This window comes from Parus major, chromosome 6 (assembly GCF_001522545.3).
Source record: "Parus major isolate Abel chromosome 6, Parus_major1.1, whole genome shotgun sequence".
Classification (NCBI taxonomy): Eukaryota; Metazoa; Chordata; class Aves; order Passeriformes; family Paridae; genus Parus; species Parus major.
Genome location: NC_031775.1, coordinates 4,742,017 through 4,764,690, shown reverse-complemented (window position 1 = coordinate 4,764,690; position 22,674 = coordinate 4,742,017). Strand labels below are relative to the sequence as shown.

The following is a 22,674-nucleotide window of genomic DNA, read 5'->3' as shown; positions in this document are numbered from 1 at the left end:
AGCAGGGTTAGGGGAAAGAGAGCTGCCCCTGCCTGTGCCAAGCTCTGGAGCCTCTTGTGAGGCTTTCCTGTCATTCAGTGATCCCACCTGCAGAGCATTAGGAGCAGTTCCCATTTGGCAGAGCTGTGCCCTGGTCCCTAGGTCTGCAGCATGCTTACAAGGGTTCTGCTGGAAGAACAGGAGAGTGTGTGGCAGGAGAGTCCTTTGTGTGCCCTGTAAGGGAGGCTGAACAGAGCACATCTCAAAGCCAGGCCTCTTCCATAACACAGCAGTTTTTTTAGCCAGTTTGTGGAACTGCGTGTTGTGATGTCTTAACTTTTCTAAGTATTCCCAGCCTACCACTGGCAGAAGGGAGACAGGACCTTTTTACTCTAGAGGAACTCTCTGAGAGCAAATCAGTCCTGTACAAATGCTCTCTGCCTCTTTAGAGCTGGATATGGTCCCTGAAAGAAGGCTTTTAGGAGATGTTTCTGGAGACCTGGGTTCAGGTTCCTGAGTGACTTCGGGTGAAAGGGTTTCTGCTGCTGTCCCAGAGCCCTAATAGTATCTGTATGGCAGAGAAGAGCTCTGCACTACAGACTGTGATCAGGACCTTTTGTTTTGACTGTGCTGTCAAATAAAGCAGATGGTACTTCCCTCAAACATCCAGGTAAATGCCTTCCTACAGGAGAGGTGCTTATTGGCAGCAAGCCCCCTCCTACGTATCTGCAGCATGACCTCCTGCTCTGCAAAGGAGTCTAGAGTAGGGAACAGGATTCCTGAGTCGAGAGCTGCCTTGTTACATATACATGGTATGGGAAGGTCTTTTACACTTAAATTGTGAAAACCCTAAAATATAAGTGGGAGTGTAAAACCAGCCCAGAATAAGAGAGGCCTTTATGCCCAAATGAAATAACAGTTCTGTTATTCCTAGTGAATGCAGTCCGTAAGAGTCATGCTGTATTTTTTGCTCCCACGGATGAATGTGTTTTCATCAGCAACGTACTGAGTTGTAAAATACGCATCCCCAGCTATCTACTGTGCTAAAGATTTCACAGAAAAGGCTTGAAGATGTTTTCTAATGCAAATCATACTGATCAGATAAATGACATGCAGTGTCTCCTGTAATTATCAGCAGGAGTTTTTATAGTACATCTCCTGTTTCTCTCTAAGCCACATATTTTATGTTAGGAGACAGCCAAGCAGGTGTTTGACTCACTCATACCCTCCAGAATTCCTTAAATGACCTGTAGAAGTACTGGAGTGAAAACAGTCTCAGCATGTCAAAATTTTGAGATATCTCAGTTGCTGTAATTCTTTTAAGGCTGTCTCAATGTCTCTAAAATATAAATCTTTCCTAGTTATTGGCAATGAGTAAGGAGTTGTGATGTACCGTATGCAGGTGTGCAATCAAGATGTATGACCTACCTGTGCTCCCTGTGACTTCCTGACTTGTAAGAGTTAATATTTCTTCTGAAAAATAATCATCTGCTTTAAACTATTATAACTACCTGACCTGTTTCCCTGAATATAAGTATTTCAGCCATCTGCTGAGTCAGGCAATATAGCATTCTGTGCTTTCACGAGGCTGTGATGGTTGCTTAGACAACAGTGACATAATATTTAAGCATAATGGCTCTTGAGAAGATGCTGTCCTCTTCTCCCTGGATGACTTCTCTGGAAATGCAAATCCAGTATGCTCTTAAAAAACAAGAGGTGGATAAGAAGGGTTTGTGTCACCATCTTTCTTAACCATCTCCCCATTTTCTACTTGATAGGTAAAAGAATTTGCTTAGAAGTCTTGTAAGACATGCTAAAATTACAGGCTGATTAGATAACCATTTTAATAGAAGCAGCTACAAAAGTGCCTCTTTCTATAGTCAGTGCTTATTTTGATATTTAGACAGCATTGTGGCTGGGACCACTGACTGATTGATCAGGGCCACCTGATAAATCTCATTCCTGAGCAGAGTTGAAATCTGTGCTGGTTGTTTTCTCTTGCTGTAGCAGGAAAAGATGGTAATGAAAGACTTAGCTGTGCAATGGATACCTCATAAACATATCACTTCAGAGCATAGCTAATACATGATGAGTTGATTTTGTATAGATAGATATATATATGTCCACTGTTTGTGATGTGGGTGGTTCTTCATGTTTACTGAGAGATATAATTATGAATGACATGAAGGTTATGCAGCAGATTTCTTTAATCTTCTAAAGGTTTGTTAGTCATGTGTCACCTTTTACCTGGTTTTTATTTTTACAACATTAATATTCCTTTGTTGTCTTGTTGAAGGTGTTTCTCTGGGAGGGCTGTGGCAGTAGATAGTGGTTGACACCAAATGGGTGCAGGGACTGGCAAAGCTCTTCTGCAGGTCCCAGAGCAACTTTTGTTGTGACACAAGGCTTAACCAAAAAGGAGAAGGACCCTTTTGTCACCCTTTTTCAGCTGTTGCTCAAAAAAAACCAAACCCAAACATCTCAGTATTTTGGGGCTGAGTGCTTGGAAAGGTTGCTTAAGAATGTGTGAAAGCTTGGCAAGGCACACTGAAATTCCAGAGCTGGTGAGATAGTCGGGTGACCTCTGTTTGGGTGATGTGGCAGAAGGGCAGATGACCTCTTGTGTCAGCAGACTGCCAAGATGTGGGGAAGACAGCCCCACTGGAGCTGCCTGTGGCTCAGGCTCCTCAGTAAGCAGACTGGAGGCACCCTTGCCATGCCTTGTTGGGTGACAGTGTTTGTATTATGAGGCACTTGGGGAGAAATGCCCCTGGAAATTTAGTCCCACACTGGTGAGATCTATACTGGCAGAAGAGGACTGCAGTCTGATCTGCAGTATTTGAGGAGTTGGGAAGAATGTGGACAATTCTGTGGGAATTGGGTCAAAAGTGAGTGGTGAGGGAAGGGAGCCGATCTGTCCAGTCCTGCTGTGTGACAGGCCGGGCAATCCAAGGCAGGCTCTGAAATGGTTCAGGTAATTTTTCCATTTCCCACCTTAAAATGAGCTAGGCTGTGTTTCCTTTGTGCCACTGTGGTGATTGCTGGCAGTACAAGGGGAGGAGAGGAATTTGTGGGCCAGCCTTATGCCCTTAAGGATGTAGCTGCTGCAGGGGTGACCAGCTGTCCTTGGGGACGAAGCTGGTGTGGAGGTAGACCGGTGTCCCTGACAAGAGCCCATCACTTGTGGAGGGAGGTTTAGCCCAGAGCTCTTGTTGCAGCACAGGGACAGTGTGGACTCCTGTATTTTGTGTTTGTGCTGGGCTGCTCCCTGCTGCCATCCTGGGCAAGCCCTTGCACTCTGTGTCTGTATTTGGAATCTTGGTGGCGTTTTGCAAAGGGCTGGAGCGGGGCATAGAGTGGTCTTTTTGCTGTGTCTTTCTTTCCCTGGCCCCTCACATCAATGTGGGCATGCAGAACACCCCATGTTCTCGTGGCTGGATATGGTGCTGCTACAGGAAACTCATGGCTGAGGTGTGCTTTCCCCAGCTCCCCAAAAGGTCCCCTGCTCCTGCCTCTGCAGTTTGCCCTCCATAACAGCCTGGGCAGAGCGCACCAGTATTGCTTTACCCTTGATGAAGTAGGGCCATTTTTTGGTTGGTTTTTGGTTGATTTTCTTTCGGTTTTGCTTTTGTTTTTTTTTTAATTCAGGGTTGTTTTTTTTTTCCTCCTGTGTACACATCATGCTTGTGTGTGCGGAGGTTGTATTCTCAAAAACAAGTTTATTCATTGATGATGTAATAGTGATTGTACTTTTCTTTTGGTTAATAAATTGTCTGCTCAGCTTACTTTGTATGCCAGCCAAAATTAGTCATACCAGTTCTTGGAAAGGATATGAAGAAACTAGTAATTGAAATCATAATCATTTGATCATGAGAACTCTTTGGAAAATAATATTTTAACCAGAAGCATGTTGGATCTCCAAGTCAGGTTTTTGTTGGTTTTTTTTGCGTTTTTTTTAACTGCTGCTAAGTAGATTTCTCTGGTATGGAATATTAGAAATTGTGTAGTAGCTGGTGATGGAATTCAACATCCTAAGAGAGGACTTCATCCAGAAATTGCTGAGACTGTTTGCAGGCAGGCTGATATTTATATATATGTATTATTATTTTTTTTCCATCCTGACATTTAATAATCACCATGTAATAGCTATAAAATGCATAGCAACTACAGCTTTTTTATTTCAAGTGGATGGTGTAATGAAATTGGGTGAATCCATCTATTGAAATTCTACTTTGTAGTACCCAGTGCTTGTTTACAAAGTATTGACATTTGTCATAAACAGAGATTTGAAGCATCACTGTTATTGTTTGTTGTTTGGTAGAGGCTCTTATGCTGTGCAATGATGAAGGAAAATATTTTATTACAAGCTTGCTTAGCATATAAACATGCTGTTCACTTCTGACCAAGTATTTGTTGTTGCACTAAATGTAATGCAGGTGCCTGCTTATAAAAGGTTTTGTATTATATAAGGAAGAGTGAAATATCAGCTCTGTTTTTTTACTAGAATTACTTCAGGTTTTGTATTGTGTGCAACTTGTCACAATAAAGCTTTTTTTTTTTTTCCTTTTTTCCATTGAGCAGTATTTATTTCCTGAGGAATGTGTTCAGTGGACAAAAAAAAACACACAGAGAGAATCAATTGTGCTTTTCCCTTTGTTTAATAACCCAAATAATTTCTCTCCGCTTTGCAAATACTTATGTTTATTTAAGAGAAAAATTTGATTCTGGTTTATTTATTTCAAGAATCTGTAACCTTATTTAGTGTTAGAAATGTGTGGTGTGCAAGGTGTGGTGTACAGCCAGCTCTTGTTACAGCATTAATTATTTCTGCTGTTTTAACCAAAAAATCTGGAGTGTATCTTGCTGGATATGTATGTATATTTGTTTATTTTTTGAGGCTTTCTTGAGCCCTTGCTCACTGGAGTCAGCTGTAAAATATTCTGCTTATTCACCATGACTGAGAGGAGTTGATTGTTTCCTGGAAGGTTAAAATCCACCAATTAGGACTGTTTAATTTGAGTGTATGTTCTGGAGGCTAACCTAAGTTTAAGTGCTCTTCTTAGAATGTATGTTTTAGAAGGGGGGAAAAAAATTACTGTTCTGATCTTGAAAAAGGTTATAAGAAACATGAGAATGTGCAAGTTTCTTTTAGTGGGAAGCACATTTATGTAGTATTTCTTTTGGGATTACATCACAGTTTTATTTAATTTTAAGGACAAAAGTTAAATTCAGTATTTGTGTATAAGCCAAGGGAAAATGTACCATAAACATAGGAATTTTCTGGTGAGTCAGAGTTCCAAGAATCTGAGATTTACTTAGTCCATTTATTTCAGGACAAACTATAACCATTAGTCACCCAGCCATGAATTTTTATATTTGGAACTAATTGTACCTAAAAAGCAAACTTTCCCTCAAGGCTTTGGGTTATACAAAATGTGATTTGGCAGCCTGCATTTCAAATGCCTTTTAGGATCATTTCCTGGCTCTAGAAATTGTCTTTAGATCATGTATATTTGCTTCAAATAAACAACTAATATTTCCACTTAGGTGTCAAGAGGAATAAATTAAGCACTAACTATTCTGTGATACAGAAAAATTACTTTTTAGGCTTTTGCAGGAGTCAGTGGTTTCTCAGTCATCAGGGAGCTCAGAGTGACATGTTGTATTCTCATCTGATCACTTCTTGCAGGATGAAGTTATTGCTGTTTCAGAAAAAGTTACTGTGAAGCTTGAGGACTTGGCAAAATGGGCACAGTCCGATTTCTCCAAGTGGAAGTGTGGTTTCCGGGCTGAGCCGGTCCAGCCCATGGATGTGGGGAAGAATGGGCAGAAAGAGGCCTTGACAAGATACAGACAATCCACACTGAACAGTGGCTTGAACTTCAAAGATATTCTGAAGGAAAAGGCTGACCTTGGTGAGTATCCCTTACTTTCTTTTGTGGGAAGGGGCCTGTGTGAGAGTGTCTTTTGAAGACAGATGAGCCTGATCCTGCCATGCCATTGCAGATTCCAACGGTATTTCTGAGCCTGGGACAGATGTGTGGCCATGAGATACCTGTGTGGGATGAGTGGTGGTAGTGAGCTCATGTCAAGCTCCTTTCAGACTGGTGCGGGGTAACACTCTGATATCTGTTTACCCTGAGCATTGCAGCTCAAACCCTGAAGATGTGCATTCGAATAGTTGTCACAGGCTCTCCCTGGGGCTCTGCAGGCTGGGGGATCAGGTCAGAGCTGTATCCTGTGGGGAGAGAAGGCTGACATGTCTTCCTGAGGCCTCCTGTTACAGGCAGGGATGAGCAAAGGCCTTTCAGTTCCCATGTCCCATCTTATAGAAGCTCAGAGGTGCTTACCCTGACTCTGTACAGTTGGCTCTGTGTCTTGTTCAATAGGGATGTGTCCCTTCCATAGTGTTTCCTTGTCAGCTTTATGTTTCTATAGGGCTCTGTGAACACTGTTGTCTCCACACACAGACGTGTGCTTTCTTCCTGTTTGTTTTCAGAAAGGGAGTTGATAGCTCTGCTACTTCAGCTGGTTGCAGAGAGGTTTGCAGCTGTGGGACTCCTTTGTTGCATAGACACTCACTCCTATAGTACCTGTGGTGGATTCCCAGGTCCAAGGGAGATGGGTCTCTTGTTGGTAAACGTGCATGTTTGTGGTATTTGGACCTTGGATGTGTAACAGCTGTCAGAGATGGCACTTTGAAGTGCATACCAGGGACATTTTTCTCTTCTGCCAAGTTTTTATTAAATGTTCCATGTTTGAAGAGCATCAAGTTTAGGCCATAATGTGTGAAAAGGTAAGAAATTAAAAGCTAAACCTTATGCATTTGAGGACATGCTTTTGTACCTATGTGAACAGGAGTGCAGGGCCAAGTTCAGTTTTATAGTGTTGTGACTAGGTTGGCATCAAAGCCAAATTACATGAAGCTGAAGATCTCTCTTGGAAGATTTATCTTCATCTCATTTTTCTCATCTTATCAAACGGTGAAGTGATTTTGTCAGTTTCACATTTTACCATTACCTATGTAGGCTGGAAGATTAAGGTACAATTGGAAGTTGATCTTATTTTTCATTACATGTCCAGGAATAAAAATAAGCCATGCAATTCTTTCTCTCTTTGCTTTTCTCTGTGGTTTCTTTTAGTTCATAATTACATGCAGTAATTTTCTCTGCTGTTGCCCTGGTATCTTCTTTACGCACTACATTTATTTGCATTTGTTTGCTGTGTCAGAAGAATTTAATGTTTTTCAGACAGAACTTTTGTGTGCTAATGTTTTCTTATTTTTGTTTTCAACAAAACCCAACAACACAAAACCCTTGTGTTAAGTTATGAAATTGCTGTTATCTATCCGAGGAGTTACGGAAAATTATCTTTAAGCCCAAAGCTTATAGTTGGATGTTAAGACTTTCAACATAGGGGTTATACTAAAAATGCTCATGGAATGCATACCTATATGATACAATTTTGATAACCCCACATTCTGATGTTGCTGATTCTCAGCTGCCAGTGGCTCTGGCTTTGTTGTTGGATTTTCTTTTCATTAGAAAAGGAAATTTTAGCTAATGTTTGGTTATGACTGCTTTTATCTTCATAATGACTGGTTGACAGAACTGAAATCACAAAGACCTATAGCTGACTAGATACATTGATATAGACAATTGATCCAGCCTATTAAGGGAATCAAAGAAATGTCCTAAATCTAGTACTGAGATGATTTTTTTACCATTTGAAAGAGCCAAGAATTTAATCTTGTTTTGCTTCCTGGATCTGACATGAAAACTCAGAAGAGTGGTGACATCTGAAGCTTATGGAGCAGCCCTAGTTGGTGTCCTGTAGGCAATCCATGAGCTCTGGTGTTTGTCTCATCTATGGTGTTTAGCACCCATGAGAAGAAGAAGACTTACTTCTCTCATTATGTGTGGTTGGTTAGGGTTGACATTGCTCTGGGAGTTGTTGTATCTCTAGCTGGAGGCAAAGGCAGGAGCATGATGTGCAGTGTCTGAGGTGTTTGAGCTGCTGGTGTTGTCTCTTCTCCACTGTCAAATGGCAGCTTTACTGCCTATTAGGATGTGTGCCCACAGACCTTTTCCAATACTCAGTGTCTCACCAACAGAGCAGCACTCAGCTGCAGTGATCACAGGATTAATTAGCAGTAACTTCTGCAGCAGGTCTCCAGCACAATGGAATGGGGTAGTCTTTCCTCTTAAAATAGGGCAAATAGGGTTGTACTGTGTAAAAAGAGCACAGTGCACTGTCATGCAAACGTCCCTCATGTGATGCTGATGTTTAAACCTGGCTGTAGATGAGAAAGTTTCCAGGTGTTGAAAAGGTCTAGATAAACAATATCTCCTGGACCCCTTTTTTCCTATGAAATTGCATGTTTCCATTACAGAAAAATCCTATAAAAGTGAGTAGATTCTGCAGCTTTTCCTACTAGATGTTTTAGAATTGAGCTCTAGAAGGTAATAGGAAATTATTTCCCTACAAAAGAGCTCAAAAAAGCTTTACAGAAGAAATAAAATCAGTTTTCACACACTATCCAGGAGTGGTGAGGAGTGAAATAACCTGGATTAAATGAAAACATGGCTGATACAGAACCAGAGAAGTGTCACTGTGCAAACATACTTAAACGCGCCACTGGGAGTAGGGCAGCTTCAAACCACAACAAGCAAAGTTAGGCCTTGTGAGCAATATGTTCAGTGGCTTAGCCAAAACTAAGGCAACACCTGGTTAACCCACAATCTGTAGAAACCATGAATTTATAACTGAAATTTGACCCTAATTCAAACAAGGTAGTTCTATCTCCTTTTTGGTTCTCTCTTTCTTTTCTTTTGTTCTCTTCCCTCTCTTTTCCCTGTTTTTTTCTTCTTTCTTTTCTTTCTTTTCTCTTTGCCCTTCTTTTCTGCAGAAACTGTTTGGTTTATTTTTTCTGTAAAATGCTGTTGTTTTTATCACTAGTGAATTATGCAGAACTTTTCCTTAGGACTGTATTAAATAAAAGATCTCACAATAGCATTTTTTTGTGTGAGCCTCAAGATTTCAGCCTGAAAAATGATTTTAAAGAATTATTTCTTTTTGCCTGTTGAGATATTTATGTTATACATTCTGTCCCTTTCTACAAATATGTCAATACTGAACGCTAGCAGTTTATGCCTTAAGACTATTTATAGCTTTCTGAATATTTCTTTCAAATGTTGAGGAAAAATAAAGAATAACAACAATGCAGCATATAAAAATAGAGTTGCTCAGGAATGTATTATTCATAATGAACATGAGAACCTGTTTTTCCAGAAGAATTGGTCTGATAAAATCATTCACTACTGAGGCTGCTAGTTATTTATTTTTGTCTTTAGAATTATTTAGGGAATTTTTCTTTGTAATAAATGGACTCGTATACCCATATTTGGTAAACCAGTGGGAAGTCACCAAATGAGGAATTATTCATTTTACAAAATGCTTAACAACTAAGCAATGTAAACACTATCAGTTAAATATGGCAAAGTTGCATATTTGTATTCCTTGGGCTATAGTTTGAAAACAATTCAAATTATTTTATATAACATTGCTTCTTAGAGACTTCCTTTAAGTGAAGTATGAAAGCTGCAGTGTAAGCTTTATTGGCCTATAAATATGTCATTATAGTTGGACTACATTTATATGCTTTGGATTGTTGTTTAAGCCAGGAGAATATGTCTCTACAGGTTGACTTTTTATTGAAACCCTTTGAGGCATACAACAGAATGTATTTTAGGCCAAGGTTATTAAAACAGCATTTTCATTTTTGCAGCAGACTCATTGTCAATTATGTTGCCACAAACTGTCTGTGGATAGGCAGTTATGAATGGTTTAATCTCTAAATGTGTCTTTAGAAAAATAAATAAAAGATAGAGGAGTCAGAGCTGAAATTGAGAGAAGAGGCTGAGGGAAAAAAATGACTGAATTTAGTGCTCACCAGCTCTGTTGGTTTGGGTTAGGTGGGGCTAGGGAGCTGCCTGGGTTTAGCCATGTAATGAAAGGCCTATGCTGGGCCAGGGAGGTGGGAGCTGCTGCTACAACCAGGCAGTCTGCAGCCCTCTGGCTCTGTCGTAACAGAGGTCTGGGTTTGGTCCCCAAGCTGGCATTGCCACTCTTTCATTCTATGTGAGTATCATGCCAAAATGGGCGATTAAGGTTCCTGCACTGGCAGTGTTAGTAATGGGATGAGCAAGTTCTGGTGAACTGAAGGGGTTTTGCTGCACTTATTGTTTGTTCAGTTCCAGTGAGGGGAAACCCAGAGAAAATTTAGCAGTCAGTCCTGTCCTGCCTTTCATTTCCCACAGTCATGCATTTGAGGGTATAAAATCTGGATCTTTGTTCCCTGTGATACCCAGGGAAATCAACTACTGCTCCCAGCTGAAGTGTATATTTTAGTAGTCATGCTTTTCTAGTCTGTAGGTGGTTTCCCAACAGTTGTTTCCTACTTCTTTTGTAGTAGCTCCTTTGAACTCTCCAGAGGAGCTTGCTGGGCAGAGCTGGGTACTGCAGGACTGGGTCACCCTCTTGATTTCTCATCTTTACCAATCTCATCATTTGCATGTCTTCGCTTGGAAGATTGCAGTTCCTTACTAGATCTTGTGTTGCCATACAAATTGGCAAATCCACAGCAGACTGCAGTGAGTTTGGAAGGCTAGGCAGAGCAGGGATGAGCTGTCTTTCTGGAAGATGCCAACTGCACAGTCACGGACCCCACTGGGCACTGGGCTCTTGCATGGCCCTTCCAGTTTAACTTGCCAGTGGCCTTCTGGTAGGTCTGACTTCACCAGATGAAGATTATCAAGTTGTAATGTAGTCAAACTGTGACACAATCAAAACTGATAGTCTGCAGCTGTAGCATGTTCAGACAATTGCAGTGACTTCTGGTCTGACACTGACTCTCCTTTTTTCATTGTTTGTTGCATGCTGCTCAGTTCAGGCTCACCTGCATCACTTGATGCAATAATTTTCTGACCAACTAATTGGCTATTTAGAGTACAGCCACTTTGTATACTTTGTGCCTAAGTGCTGCCTCTCTTCCCTTCCCATTCTCTCTCTGCACTCTTTGCCTCTTCTTGTGCCTTCCTGTCCCCTTTGTCCTAGCTGAATGCCATTCTGATCTTGATAAAGCTCCTGTAAGTGTCCCATTATCCCATTTTCCCCTCTCTGCCCTTGTGTACTGTTTGTTGTTTTTTGTCTTGTGTGTCAGACTGACCTCTCTAACTCATTTTAATCAGACCAATTGGTACAGTTCTTTTGCCATAGATGAGGCTAATACATGACGTCTCTGTTGTGCTCCATGGAGCCTGAATGGAGAAGGATGGCTCCCTTGGGAAAAAAAGAGGCTGTGGCCCATCTTTATCTTCTGTGTTTGTGAAGCTTATAGCACACGCCAGCACTACTGCCACAGGACAAGAATACCAGCAGGCTGTGGAGCAGGGAGCTCTGTTGGGATGACTATTCAGAGAGGCTGTGGAGCAGCAAGGCTTAATTTGATTTAACAACTGCTTTTGGTTTAATTACTGCTTACCTTTGGTGTTAACATGTTTGGGATCAGAGATAACCTGAGATGCTGAACTGACAGACAGAGATAAATATTTGTTTTATTATTGGTCAACCAGTTAGTTTAACAAATACTTGGCTTCAGTTGTTGCTGAAAGTTGGCTGCTGAAAGGTGGTGCAGTTGTTAAATTCAGTGTCCTTCAGTAACTCAGTCCTGGGGATGACCTTATCTTCAGTAGCATTTTGGGGTCCTCCCTCCTCAGTTACCTCTCTCTTGAGCCACTGTTGCTTTCCTCTACATCTTCCTTCACCTCCCTGGAAGGAGGTTGGTGGGGTCCTTCTGAGGTTGTCTGTCCTTCTTGAGGCCATCTGTTTGCTTGAGCAGTGCTGGGATGTTTTAAGTGCTGTTAATTTCTCCATTTCCCTGGGGAGAGCCTACTTCATTAGAACAGAAAGCATATGATGATGACAAAAATGTTTTACTATGCAGCACTGGCTATGGAAGCCTTTCAGTCACCACTGGATTGTGTTGAGCCTCATCTATTTGTGATTCTTGAAAGAAGTTTTAATGCCGCACACCTGAAACTTCAAGCATGCCTTATCAAAGAGATTTGGATTTCTTATCAGGCTTTGACCAGAACTATAACTATATACCAGAACCTTTGAGCTTTTATAAAAAGGGAGTGAAATTGAGGATGTATTTTGTTCTTTGAAATGTGGAAGGTATGCCAAGAAATGTAAACAAAATCCCAGGTAACTTCCCTCTTGGTAGACCCTAACTCACAGTGGCTGTTCACCACCCACCCTGTTCTTGTAGCAGGAAGAAGCTAACACGATTATGAGAATTGTGCTGATAGCAATTGTCACTGTGTCAGCATTTTCAATTACGTATTGGTATGACAGGGCACTTTGCCATTTGTGTAGAGCACAGCCATTTGCAATTGCAGTTCTGGTCTATTCAGAAATATCAGAGAAGGAATCACTACTGCAAACCAAGAGGAGAAAGAGTTAAATTTCACTGCCTGTGAAGCTAGAGGACTGCCCTGCATTCTCTTAAAGCTGAAGTTGCAGCAGTTTGCAATATCAATAAGAATTTTGTTGCAGCTTCTGGCTGGAACAGGATAGCCTACATGATTACAAAATAAATAGATAAAAAAATAAGGACCATTCACAGCCAGTGTAAAAGCAGCCAGTGTTGGGACAGTGTCCCTTTAAAAATGTTTGATGGCTTTTTTAATTTTTGTCTGTTTTTAGCACCAGGATTGACCTTGCCAGGGTGTAATAACCCACATGTGTCTGCTCTCCAGGATTTTTTCCTTCTAGTCACTCTTGAATCTTGTATTTATTTCTTACTGGCCATGGGTTTTTGTTCCAGTAACTGGAAATGTGTATGTCCTGGTGCAGTGCTGCTGTGCTCTGAATCTGACTTTATCTCAGTGTATACTTTTTGGGGGGGATTTTTTTTCCTTTTTCTTTTTTCTATTTTTTTTAATCATTGGTTTAGAGGGTGCTGTTTTCCTCCTCAGCCTTCTCTCTATCTTCCATCCTGTCCATACTGTTTCTGGGTCCCACGGGGACCCAGTTTGGGATGATTTGTGTTGCTGCACTTCCCTTGCCCAGCACCATGGAGGGAGGTGATCAGTGGTCTCCTCTTGTGTGCCATGGTTGCTGGTTAGATGTGATGATCCCCCATAGATCACTGATGCCTTTTTCCTGTGTTATGTCCTTTCCACACAGCCAGCCAAAAATTTGCTGAGTACTAAAATCTGTAAACATCTCTGTAATGTTGTGGTATGATTGGGTGGGCACCAAGGACATCCTCTTTTTCCCGTCTGGCTGCTTTCCTGTGCTGTGATTCTGTGCTGCTGGAGCCCAGGACTTAAAGTCTTGCAGTCATCTTTGACTCCAAGTGCTGCGTTAATCAAGTTGGAGCTGTCTTCATACTAGCCCATGAATCATGCTGGCTTGTGACCTTTGTGGCCGTGCTGAGATGCTCAGGCTTTTCTGTGGGTTCTCTTGATACCATGGCCAGATCTGGGTGTCATTTCCTGTGTAGGGAGAAGAAGAAAAGTCAGAGCAAATTTATTGACCACCTCCCTTCCAAGTCTTCTTGAGTTGCTCTTTATTACTCCCATGCTCAGAAAGACAACTGGCCCTTTGTCTATAGGTACAGTGTGATGTGTCTGGCTTCTCATTACCTGTTTTTCTAAGTATCCTAGTCTGGTTCTGACTGTGGTGTTGTAGAAAGGCCAGTACTTTTTCTCTGAGACACAATATTCATCTTATAGATGACCTGTCTTGTGTTATGAGAGGTTGTCAAAGAGAGCATCCTTTGTACGTCTGAACTTGAAGATGGAGACTTGCATTTTATTCCTTTTCTTTTTGTGGAATCATTTGGTAGGACAGAGGCACACAGGAGCAAAAGCTGTCAGTGAATGGCCATGTCAGCATTTATGGAGATCTCAGCAACAGCAGGTGATGATGGCTCCTCAGCTTGCCAAGGTGGACCGTTGCTTGGGCAAGCAAGGGAAAGTCAGAGGTGGGAACACTAGAAAGAAAAGGAAGTTGTTGGACAAGATTATGGGAAGGGGCTTGGCTACAACAGCTGAGTGGGCAGTAGCAAATGTGCCTTCCCAGCACAGGGATATCCTCCAGCACTATATATCATCTTTGTGAGCCCCAGGCAGGGCTCTATGGGTACACAGGAGAAGACTATAGTTCTGGCAGGTTTACCTTTTTTTATAGAGTTTTAAGACTCTCAGTATCAGTTCTGAGATCTTAATCCCTTTTGGTTAATTTGGGTCATGCTTTTCTTTGCTGACTTGGTGATCCTTGTGGGATGAGAGCATTGATAGATGAGGGTGTTTGGGAAGGAAAGGGTTAAACCTAGTGTGTGTACAAATTGGAGTGCAATTTCTGGGAGTGGGTGATAAAGAAACATATTTAAAAACTGTAACAGCAGGAATTGTAACTTACTGGGTAAGTTTTGTTTTAGAGAAGGTTGTGCCATAACCTTTATTTACTTCATTTAGTAAAACCTGTACCATGTAAAGTAAGTTCCTCCTTAATTTTACTGCTAATAATAATTTGCTTGTAAAAATGAATCCTCAGCACTGTAAACCTTCAGCTTGGGTCTATCTTGCTCTGTAACATTGTGAAGGGCAAGTAGTTAATGGCATAAAGAAGCTTTTGTTAGTGATAGGTAATGTGTATGATTTTAGCAGGAGTATATTTTAGCAGCTTGTAAAAAATCAAGGTGATTTTTTACATCTGTGCACTGCTGCATAGTTGATATATGTAGAAGCTGAAAGTCAAAATAAGCTTCTAAGAGAGCCCACATTTGATTTTTCTAAACATTTAAATATATGTATCACACCCTCATTTTAAGATGCTGGTTAATGACTTTATGAACATGTTGGCAGCCAGAGCATTATACGTGGTTTGAGAAATGTATCTGGATATGCTTGGTAAGCAGTATTGTTCTGACAGTGTACTAAAGGCCATCTTCAATTTGACTGTGCTCTACTTTGTTATGCTGTGAAAGAAAAAGATACTTCAGCAGAGCTGAATTGTGCTGTTGGCGGAAGACGCCACACTTCAGAATACAAATATTACTAGGGATAAATGAATCATTAGAAGAACAGTAGCATAAAATATCTGATAAATGAACTCCAGGAGTCTGTGCTGGAATAAATTTAGCATTCACGGACAGTACCATAACATGTGAAATAATAGTATCAGTTCTACATTCAGATGCCAAAAACATTTATGGACCCAGAATAATTGTGAATTACAAGGCTATAAATACATAGAGAGGATTTGGTGATATCATAATAAACCATGAGAAATTTGCTAGGCTGGTTTCTAATGTTACCAGAGCCTTGAGATATGTTTACAGCCTTGTTCACACTCCTGCAGTTTTAGGGGGCAATTCTCTCAAAACACGTTCATCATTCCCATTAGTGCCATAGGGAGTTATGCATGTGTGTCATGAATGGAATAGATCCCCACACAATTCAAGGATCCTATAACGAACATCTCATTTAAGAAAAAGGTAGGAAACATTCACTCTCATCCTCCTCCAAGTTCCCCCACGTCCTGTTCTGCTCTTGTGATTGAGGCTAGTGAAGGGAATATAGGTGAAGGATGGCTGAGTTGATGCTGTGTTCCTGAACATTTTATCCACAGCTTTATAATTTTTTTCACTTTTTATTATTGAGGAACAAAACAACCAAAGCCCAGATATTCTGGTCCCAGGTTTCTTTCAAGTGCAGGCCAGTGCATTTTAAAAGCATTTTATAAATACCCAGGGGAAGTCTGGGATCATCGCCTGGCCTCCAAATGGAGGTTTCATTGTTGCGATACCAGATCCATTCCTGATAAGAGCAGTTAATTAGGAACTGGGGCTGAACCGGACATGGTATTCAAGAGCATGTTCAGCTTTCAGCATGTCCCACTGTCACCTGTTTGTAATTAAGCCTGGTGTCCCCTGCCTTGCTGAGTTGGGGTGGTGACAGTCTCTTGCAGGTACTTAGTGTCGTTCACACGTCCCAATATTAGGTGAATTATAGCCCTGCAAGAGGGGAAGGTGCTTCAAGACCCTTCCCCTCCCAGCATGTCCCTGCAGCCAGCTATGCCATGTTACCTGCCTCATCCTTCTCATAAGTCATTGGCAAAATACAGACATTCAGTATGGCGCAGAGCAAGTCTGCTCAGTAATGCCACGTTCCTTAGTGCTGCAGGAAGTCTCTTGACTGACCAAGTGAGCTGCAGTCTTTCTGCTCATCCCTCTCCTGGCTGTACATCCAGCCATACCGGGGGAGTGTTTGTGGTATTCACAGTGGGAAGGGTCTGTGGCTTCATTTATGTCCTTCCACGTGGTTCTTGTTTTACTTTTAGTGTCTTGGTAGACTCACCCTCTGTCCATAGATGAAACACATCCTTAAGATGTATCCTGGACCTTCCATCCTTGTCAGCTGATGAAACAAAGGGAAGATAATTACAGGATCAAAAAAATAACAGCAGTGAAGTGGTCATCAGCAAGAGGGGTGTCCTTGGCAGCCTTGTAGGTGATTTGTAGGCTTTGGTGTATCAGTGATAGGTCCTCACCCAGTTAGTCACTCAACCTTGCTTTGCTTTGATCACTGCCAGTTCATTTCATTGTCTTTCTCTCTTGAATTCAACTGTTTTTGCTGTGGCAAGGTCATGGGATTATTGATTATTTGTTTTTGTTAATTACTAGTGACTTGATATTCTTTGCAATATCTGTTTGAGCTCTTGTGGCAAACCCAGTAGACAGGGTATAATGCAATCTTAATGCATGTTTTTCTCTTTAATTATTGTGAAACCACACTCTTCACTTTTTTTTCACACTGAGTATTTCCAAATTAAAAGCTTTGTGGGATGAAAAATTAAATGAGAGTTACTCTAAAAATCTATTTCAAGAGTCTCAAATGCTTCAGCTCCATCTTTATTTTTACTTTTCTTACTGCCTCAATGACCCTCACTTGTGACACTGTTTATCACTATACACTTCCAGTCTTGTTGCACAAAGAAAATGGATTAAAAAGTCCTTTTATACTTGTGTTTTTAGTCCTCTGTTCAGATACATAAAAATGTGGCCCTGCAAGTTCTGTGGTACAGTAAAAAAAATAAAAATAAATAAACCAACCCAAATAATTTTGGCAGTTCAAGTGCAGAAACTAAAAATAATTTAATCTGCAGTGTGAACATAGTTTCATATTTATACTAGCATCTGGCCTCAGGAATTGAATACTCCATTCTTTAAATAGCTTTACTCTGGCTCTTGAATATTTTGTGACTAGAACATTACCCTACAGTCATACACCTTGTTTACATATTTCTGTTAAAAGGCAAAAGAACTTACAGTACTTCAAAACATGGGTAAAAGCTCCCTCCTCCCTCCTTGCCTTGGAAAAGAGAAGTTAAAAAGAAAAAATGTGCAAGTGGTCTGAAAGTGCATTTTAAATTTAGTTCTCTCAGTTTGCTACTGGGTACGTATTTTACTGTCATTTGTATGAAAAACTGGAAGAAAAATTTTCCAAAAAAAATGTGTGCCTTTCCTGATGCCCAGCACTAGTCAAACACAGATTTATGTACACTTTTTTTGTCTGTTTGTTTTTAATCTGGCAAGTGTCTTTGTCTTTAAAATCACTTTGCCTAGAGACAGTGGGTGTTTTTTGTTACCTGTGTGACAGAAATAAAGATTCAGATCCCTGCAGAGTTAAAATAGATAAGAATAATGATCTATTCAGAAAAAGAAAATCGTAATAATGTAATAAAAAGTTAACCACTATAAACAGGAGGCTAATGATTAGCTTCTTACAATCTTTAGGGACAAAGTATCTTTTTATAGTTTTATGATCCTTGCCCAGCCTGACTTTAGGAAGAATTGCATTTTCAGAATTATGTATTTGTAACTTCAGCTAAGCTTTACAAATTTCATAGATCTCTATTTAGCATCTGTTGGTGAATGTAAATCCAGCCTAATATTCTTACTGCTATTTTTTCATTCATGTCTTGAGGTGAACCCAGGAGCAGAAGAGAGAAGATCCCATTTTTAAACCTTAATTCAGAATCCCTTTGTATGAGTTGCTAAAACAAAATCATAGTGGTTTGGCTAAAAAAGGCTTCATGTCCAAAGGGAACATTCCTTAAAATGCTGGCACATTTCCCACAATGTTTCTTGAATATGTTTTGTATGTTGTCTTTGTGCTATTGTAAAACATTGAAGATTAGATGCTGGTTTTGGTGTGTGGGAGGTTCCTGGTATTTCGATGGACAGTTTGAATGAGGGCAGGGGGCATGTCCTCAGGAGGTGCTCAGCCCCCTCAGCTGCCTTTGCTGCTCTTCCTGTGGAGGAGCATTCCAGCTCAGGTAGGGAGAGCATTTCTCCTTCTTGTGGTAACTCTTCCATACTGCAGCATGGGCTTAGGCTTGCTGCTGTGGAGTTCAGAAACACCCTGCAGCAGCGTCAGAGACTGGGAAACCAGGCCTGTCTGCCTTTGTGAAAAAGTAGGTTGTTTTGTTTTTCCTACCCAGCTATTAGAGCCCTCAACAGGAAAGAGCCCCTAGAATAATCATCCCACTTGGATTTTGGGAGGTCAGTGCTCATTTTTGTACATTTCAGACTAGCACTGGGAACGTGAGTGCCAAGGCTGTAGTCCAGTGTAGTACTCCAGCTTTGATCCTCTCGTGATGGAGTGAGAAGGAGGTGGGTGCAAAGCTGGATAGGAGCAGGGGTGAGGATGGTTGGAGACAGCAGTAAGGGGAGCTTCTCTACTTTGCCACTGGGATTTTTGTTAGCCTTCTCTGCAAGGAAGGGTTGATGCTCATGTTTTACTTCTTTTTTCAGACCGGAGCCCTCTGACATGCGTATAGTAGATGCAAATGGTGCAGGATTTAGGTTTTGATGACTTCACGTAGTATGTGATTCTAAGGCACAAAACATTTGATTTATTGGGTAAAGCCTATTTAATATCTTAAAAGTACAGAGTAGGAGATCAGATGTGAGCATAGCAGCCTTAAAATATATTTCCTGACAGCATACTTAAGAATGTTTAGGTCTATATGAAATATACAGGAAATGAGGCCAATTTTTTCCCTGCTGTTTTGATGGCAGGGTCTGCAGGGGAGACGGAAGGAGTGTGGACAGGAATTCATGTGTTTGATAATGTGAGCCTAGCATATTTGCACAAATGGAATAGTAACATTTTTCACCCTCTGCAGAAGAAACTATTAGTAGTTTCTCTGCCTATATGAGAGACTGTGACTTATCAGATATATCAACAAATCCATGTATGTAAACCTGAAAAGTGATTCCCTCTTGTGTATGTGTTTGGTGTTTGCACAAAGCAGTACCTCTGCCATTTCTGGTAGCTTAGGGAAGCACAGAGAGTTAATTCTTAACAACCAGAGATGAAGAGAGGCTTCTGTCCTCTATCAGACCCTTTTTCCCTCATCACCTTGTAGATCAAGTCAGTCTACCAATAAGAAAAGGTTTATTTACATTTACTGTGAAAATACTTGTTAAGTGTTCTAAATAGAGGACTTTCATGAACAGTAAAGCAGAAAAGCAGTTGCCAGAAGGACTTGTAATGATTTCTGATCATGCTAATGTCTGACCATTGTCTTCTGCTGCAAAATTAAATTTTCTCTTTTTTTTCCTCAAGAATGTTAATCTGCTAAGAGTATTGCTAGTTTTCTTAAGCACTTAATTTTTTACTCTTTAGGAGAACAATGCAATTAAAGTTCTTATACAAAGAGGAAGATTGTGCCAACAGCGCTTGGAAATGATATTGTCCAGGCTGTAAAAACATACTGAAAGCATTGTTTATACCTTGCTGGACATGTGGCAGATTTCCTACTTATTCATGTAACACATCTTGAGCAGCAGATGTTTTTAGTTGGGCAAGTAATAAAAGTTTTGCAAATGTTTGTTTGGGTGGGTAGAAACTTGGAAAAATACCTGTGGTTCAGTTTTCTCTAGTTATTACAGTGGTTTTGTCACTTACGCTTCTTATGGTTGTAGCACCTCCAGCGGCAGCACAAGCTCTCAGGAAACAAGCCCTCTTTACAGGTGGTGCAAGGAATGCCTTAAGCTCAGTGGGGCTGGCAGGGCACTTTGTTTTAATCACTGAAGGTTATTAAGACATGACAGAATGGGTTGGCAGTCATAGAAAAAATGGGATTCCAGTTTCCATTGTGCTCCTTTTCCCTCAGACCATGTCTGTATGGATTACATGTGGGACAATTCTATGTGTGTGTTTACTCCAACTATGCATAAGAATTTCTCACCATGTCCATTTCTCAGTTCACTAGCCAGGTTGCCCAAATCAAAATAGGAAACAAGGCTCCTTGAAGGAGCATTCCCTTTCACCTGGTAAAGTAACTCCACGTCCATGACAATGATTGCTGACTCCAAAGGCAGGAAACCCTCCTGTGTGTCATAGCCTGATGGACACCAGACTTATACCAGAGAGGATCCTCAGTTTTCATTTGGTGCTAAAACTTCAGCCAGAATCTGTCTTCAGAATGACTTCAAGCTTTTCTTTTCAAATAGTTTACCTACATAATTGATATCAGAAGTGCAGTTGCACATAATAGTGTTGATTTTTCCTTTCCAGGATCAAAATGTTGAGGTGACAGTCACTGCTAGGTACTCTGAAGCTCAGGCCTTCCTGCCATAGTGTCTCAGAATTAATGTCCTGGTTTATCATTCTGTGTTGCTGGCTAAGTGCTGTGTAATTCCCATTGAACCTGGAGACTCAGTGCAGCAGAGCTCAGGTGATGTGCTTTTCCAGTGTTAATATATAATCCACAGAGTAGCAAAAAGAGCAGCTTCTTCAGTACTGTTGCTAGACTTGACTGTGAAGTTGGGACTTTGCAAGAGCATTATTTCAGTCATTGCTTAACTGCCAGAGATAGTCACACTGAAGACATTGCTGTGGCACACTGGCTTTTGTAAGAAAGATTGGTTATTTGCCCTTTCCCTACTAATTGTGACTTTTCCAGATTTTGTTTTCTGGATACCATCCCTTCCTGTTTTCATTTGATATCGTAGGCTTGAATTGCAAGAGGAGTTTAGCATCCTCAGGCTTGCCCTCATGCTGGTGTAGGATGAAGCAGCTCATGGGCCAGGAGCAAAATGCTTGGCATCTATCAAAAATTCCCATCTCACTTGCATCTGGTATAAATGCACCCTGCAGTTTATTCTGTTGCTCATCATGAACACTGTGGCTACTGTGCAGTAACTATTCTTCTGCATATTCTGTTCTTCCTGGGTATTGTAGGAATTACTGCATCAGTTGAGTACTGATGAGAGTGAAATGTTACAGGTCATTAAACAAACAAACAACCCCACCTCCATTTTATTGAAGGTACCTATAAATCTCATCAGTTTTCTGCTTTATAGACAATTGATCAAGGATCTGTGTGAAAGGGCAGGCTACTAGCTTAAGGCAACTCAGACTGCTTTAAGTGGCTGTGAACTACTTTCACAGTGCTACCAGTCTATTTCGTTTCCAGAAAGTGGAAGTTTGAAGTAGGTCCTGAATCTGGTTTCTCACATGTGAGATCATTTTTCTACCCATGACCTAGAAACCAACAATGAATGTGTAAATTATAGATGAGAAGAAAATTCAAAATTGACTGTAAGGTGAATGTAAGTTGAATAATTCCCTGAACTTCAACTGTGAAAAGAAGAAAAGATCACTGAATTTTAAAACAGATTTCAATATGGACAAAGAAAATGTTACTTTAGTATAGATTAAACTCATGACTAAGATACAGACAGATTACTGTATCTGTTTCAGATGTAATTTCATTCCTGAGAATTTGCATTGAAGGAAAGCTGGTCTGGATCACATTAGTTAAGGCCCTGTTTTGCTGTCAGTTTAATTAAATGGAAGCTGCTGGCAAGGTGATCTCAGTAGGTTTATAGAAACTGTACTATTTTGTATGTTGGAGCAGAAAACTGTTAGGTCTTCCAGTTTGAAAGGGACACAGAAATGAAATCTGTGATTCATTTTTGTTTACTAACTCCCAGCAATGACCTTAGTAATAAATTAGCTGCAATTACACATTATATGAGGTGAGCTTTACAATAGCTGCAGACTTCATGGTTATGAGGACCATGACCTTTGACAGGTTAGAACATGAAGTTTTTCCAAACAGTGCCTTAATATTCAAAAGTATTTGCATTTCCTTCCCTTTTTCATGTGAGTAGATTGACAAGATGTGTGGTGAGTGTCCTGTTTGCTTGCTACTAGATTGTTGTCAGGCAGAAACCCCCCAAAACAAAAAAGCCCACCCTTCAGGAACATTGATTTATCTGTTAACTGTATCTGGCATGCTGCCTTTTGGCTTTGATTTCAGAGAGAAACATATTTGGTTACTTTGGTAGGCAAAAGCACTGAACCTGACTTGTAGGGGAAAAAATTGTTTTCTTTCCCTTTTTCAGTTCTGTTTATGGGATCCTGATGTACTGTATCATAATTGTGCAACAGTTCCAAGTTGGAGTAAAGAAAAGTAGAACTGGCTCCATCAGCCTTATTATTTGAGAGCCAGGTTTTCTAGGTGACATAGTGGGACTGAAAGTGCGTGTTTATGCCAGTTAATAACTACCCTGTGACAGCAACTCAGATGATACAAAAATGCCTT

General features: G+C 40.7%; 1 protein-coding gene across 3 annotated transcripts in view; it reads left to right on the top strand.

Annotated features, from left to right (window-relative positions):
- The window catches only part of ARID5B (AT-rich interaction domain 5B), a 123,164-nt gene that overhangs the window by 7,264 nt on the left and 93,226 nt on the right, over positions 1–22,674 (top strand). For all 3 annotated transcript variants that reach the window (XM_015632504.2, XM_033515554.1, XM_033515553.1), the window contains exon 2: positions 5,669–5,894. In XM_015632504.2, the coding sequence (XP_015487990.1) occupies positions 5,669–5,894 (226 nt within the window). The remainder of the gene's footprint in view (positions 1–5,668; positions 5,895–22,674) is intronic.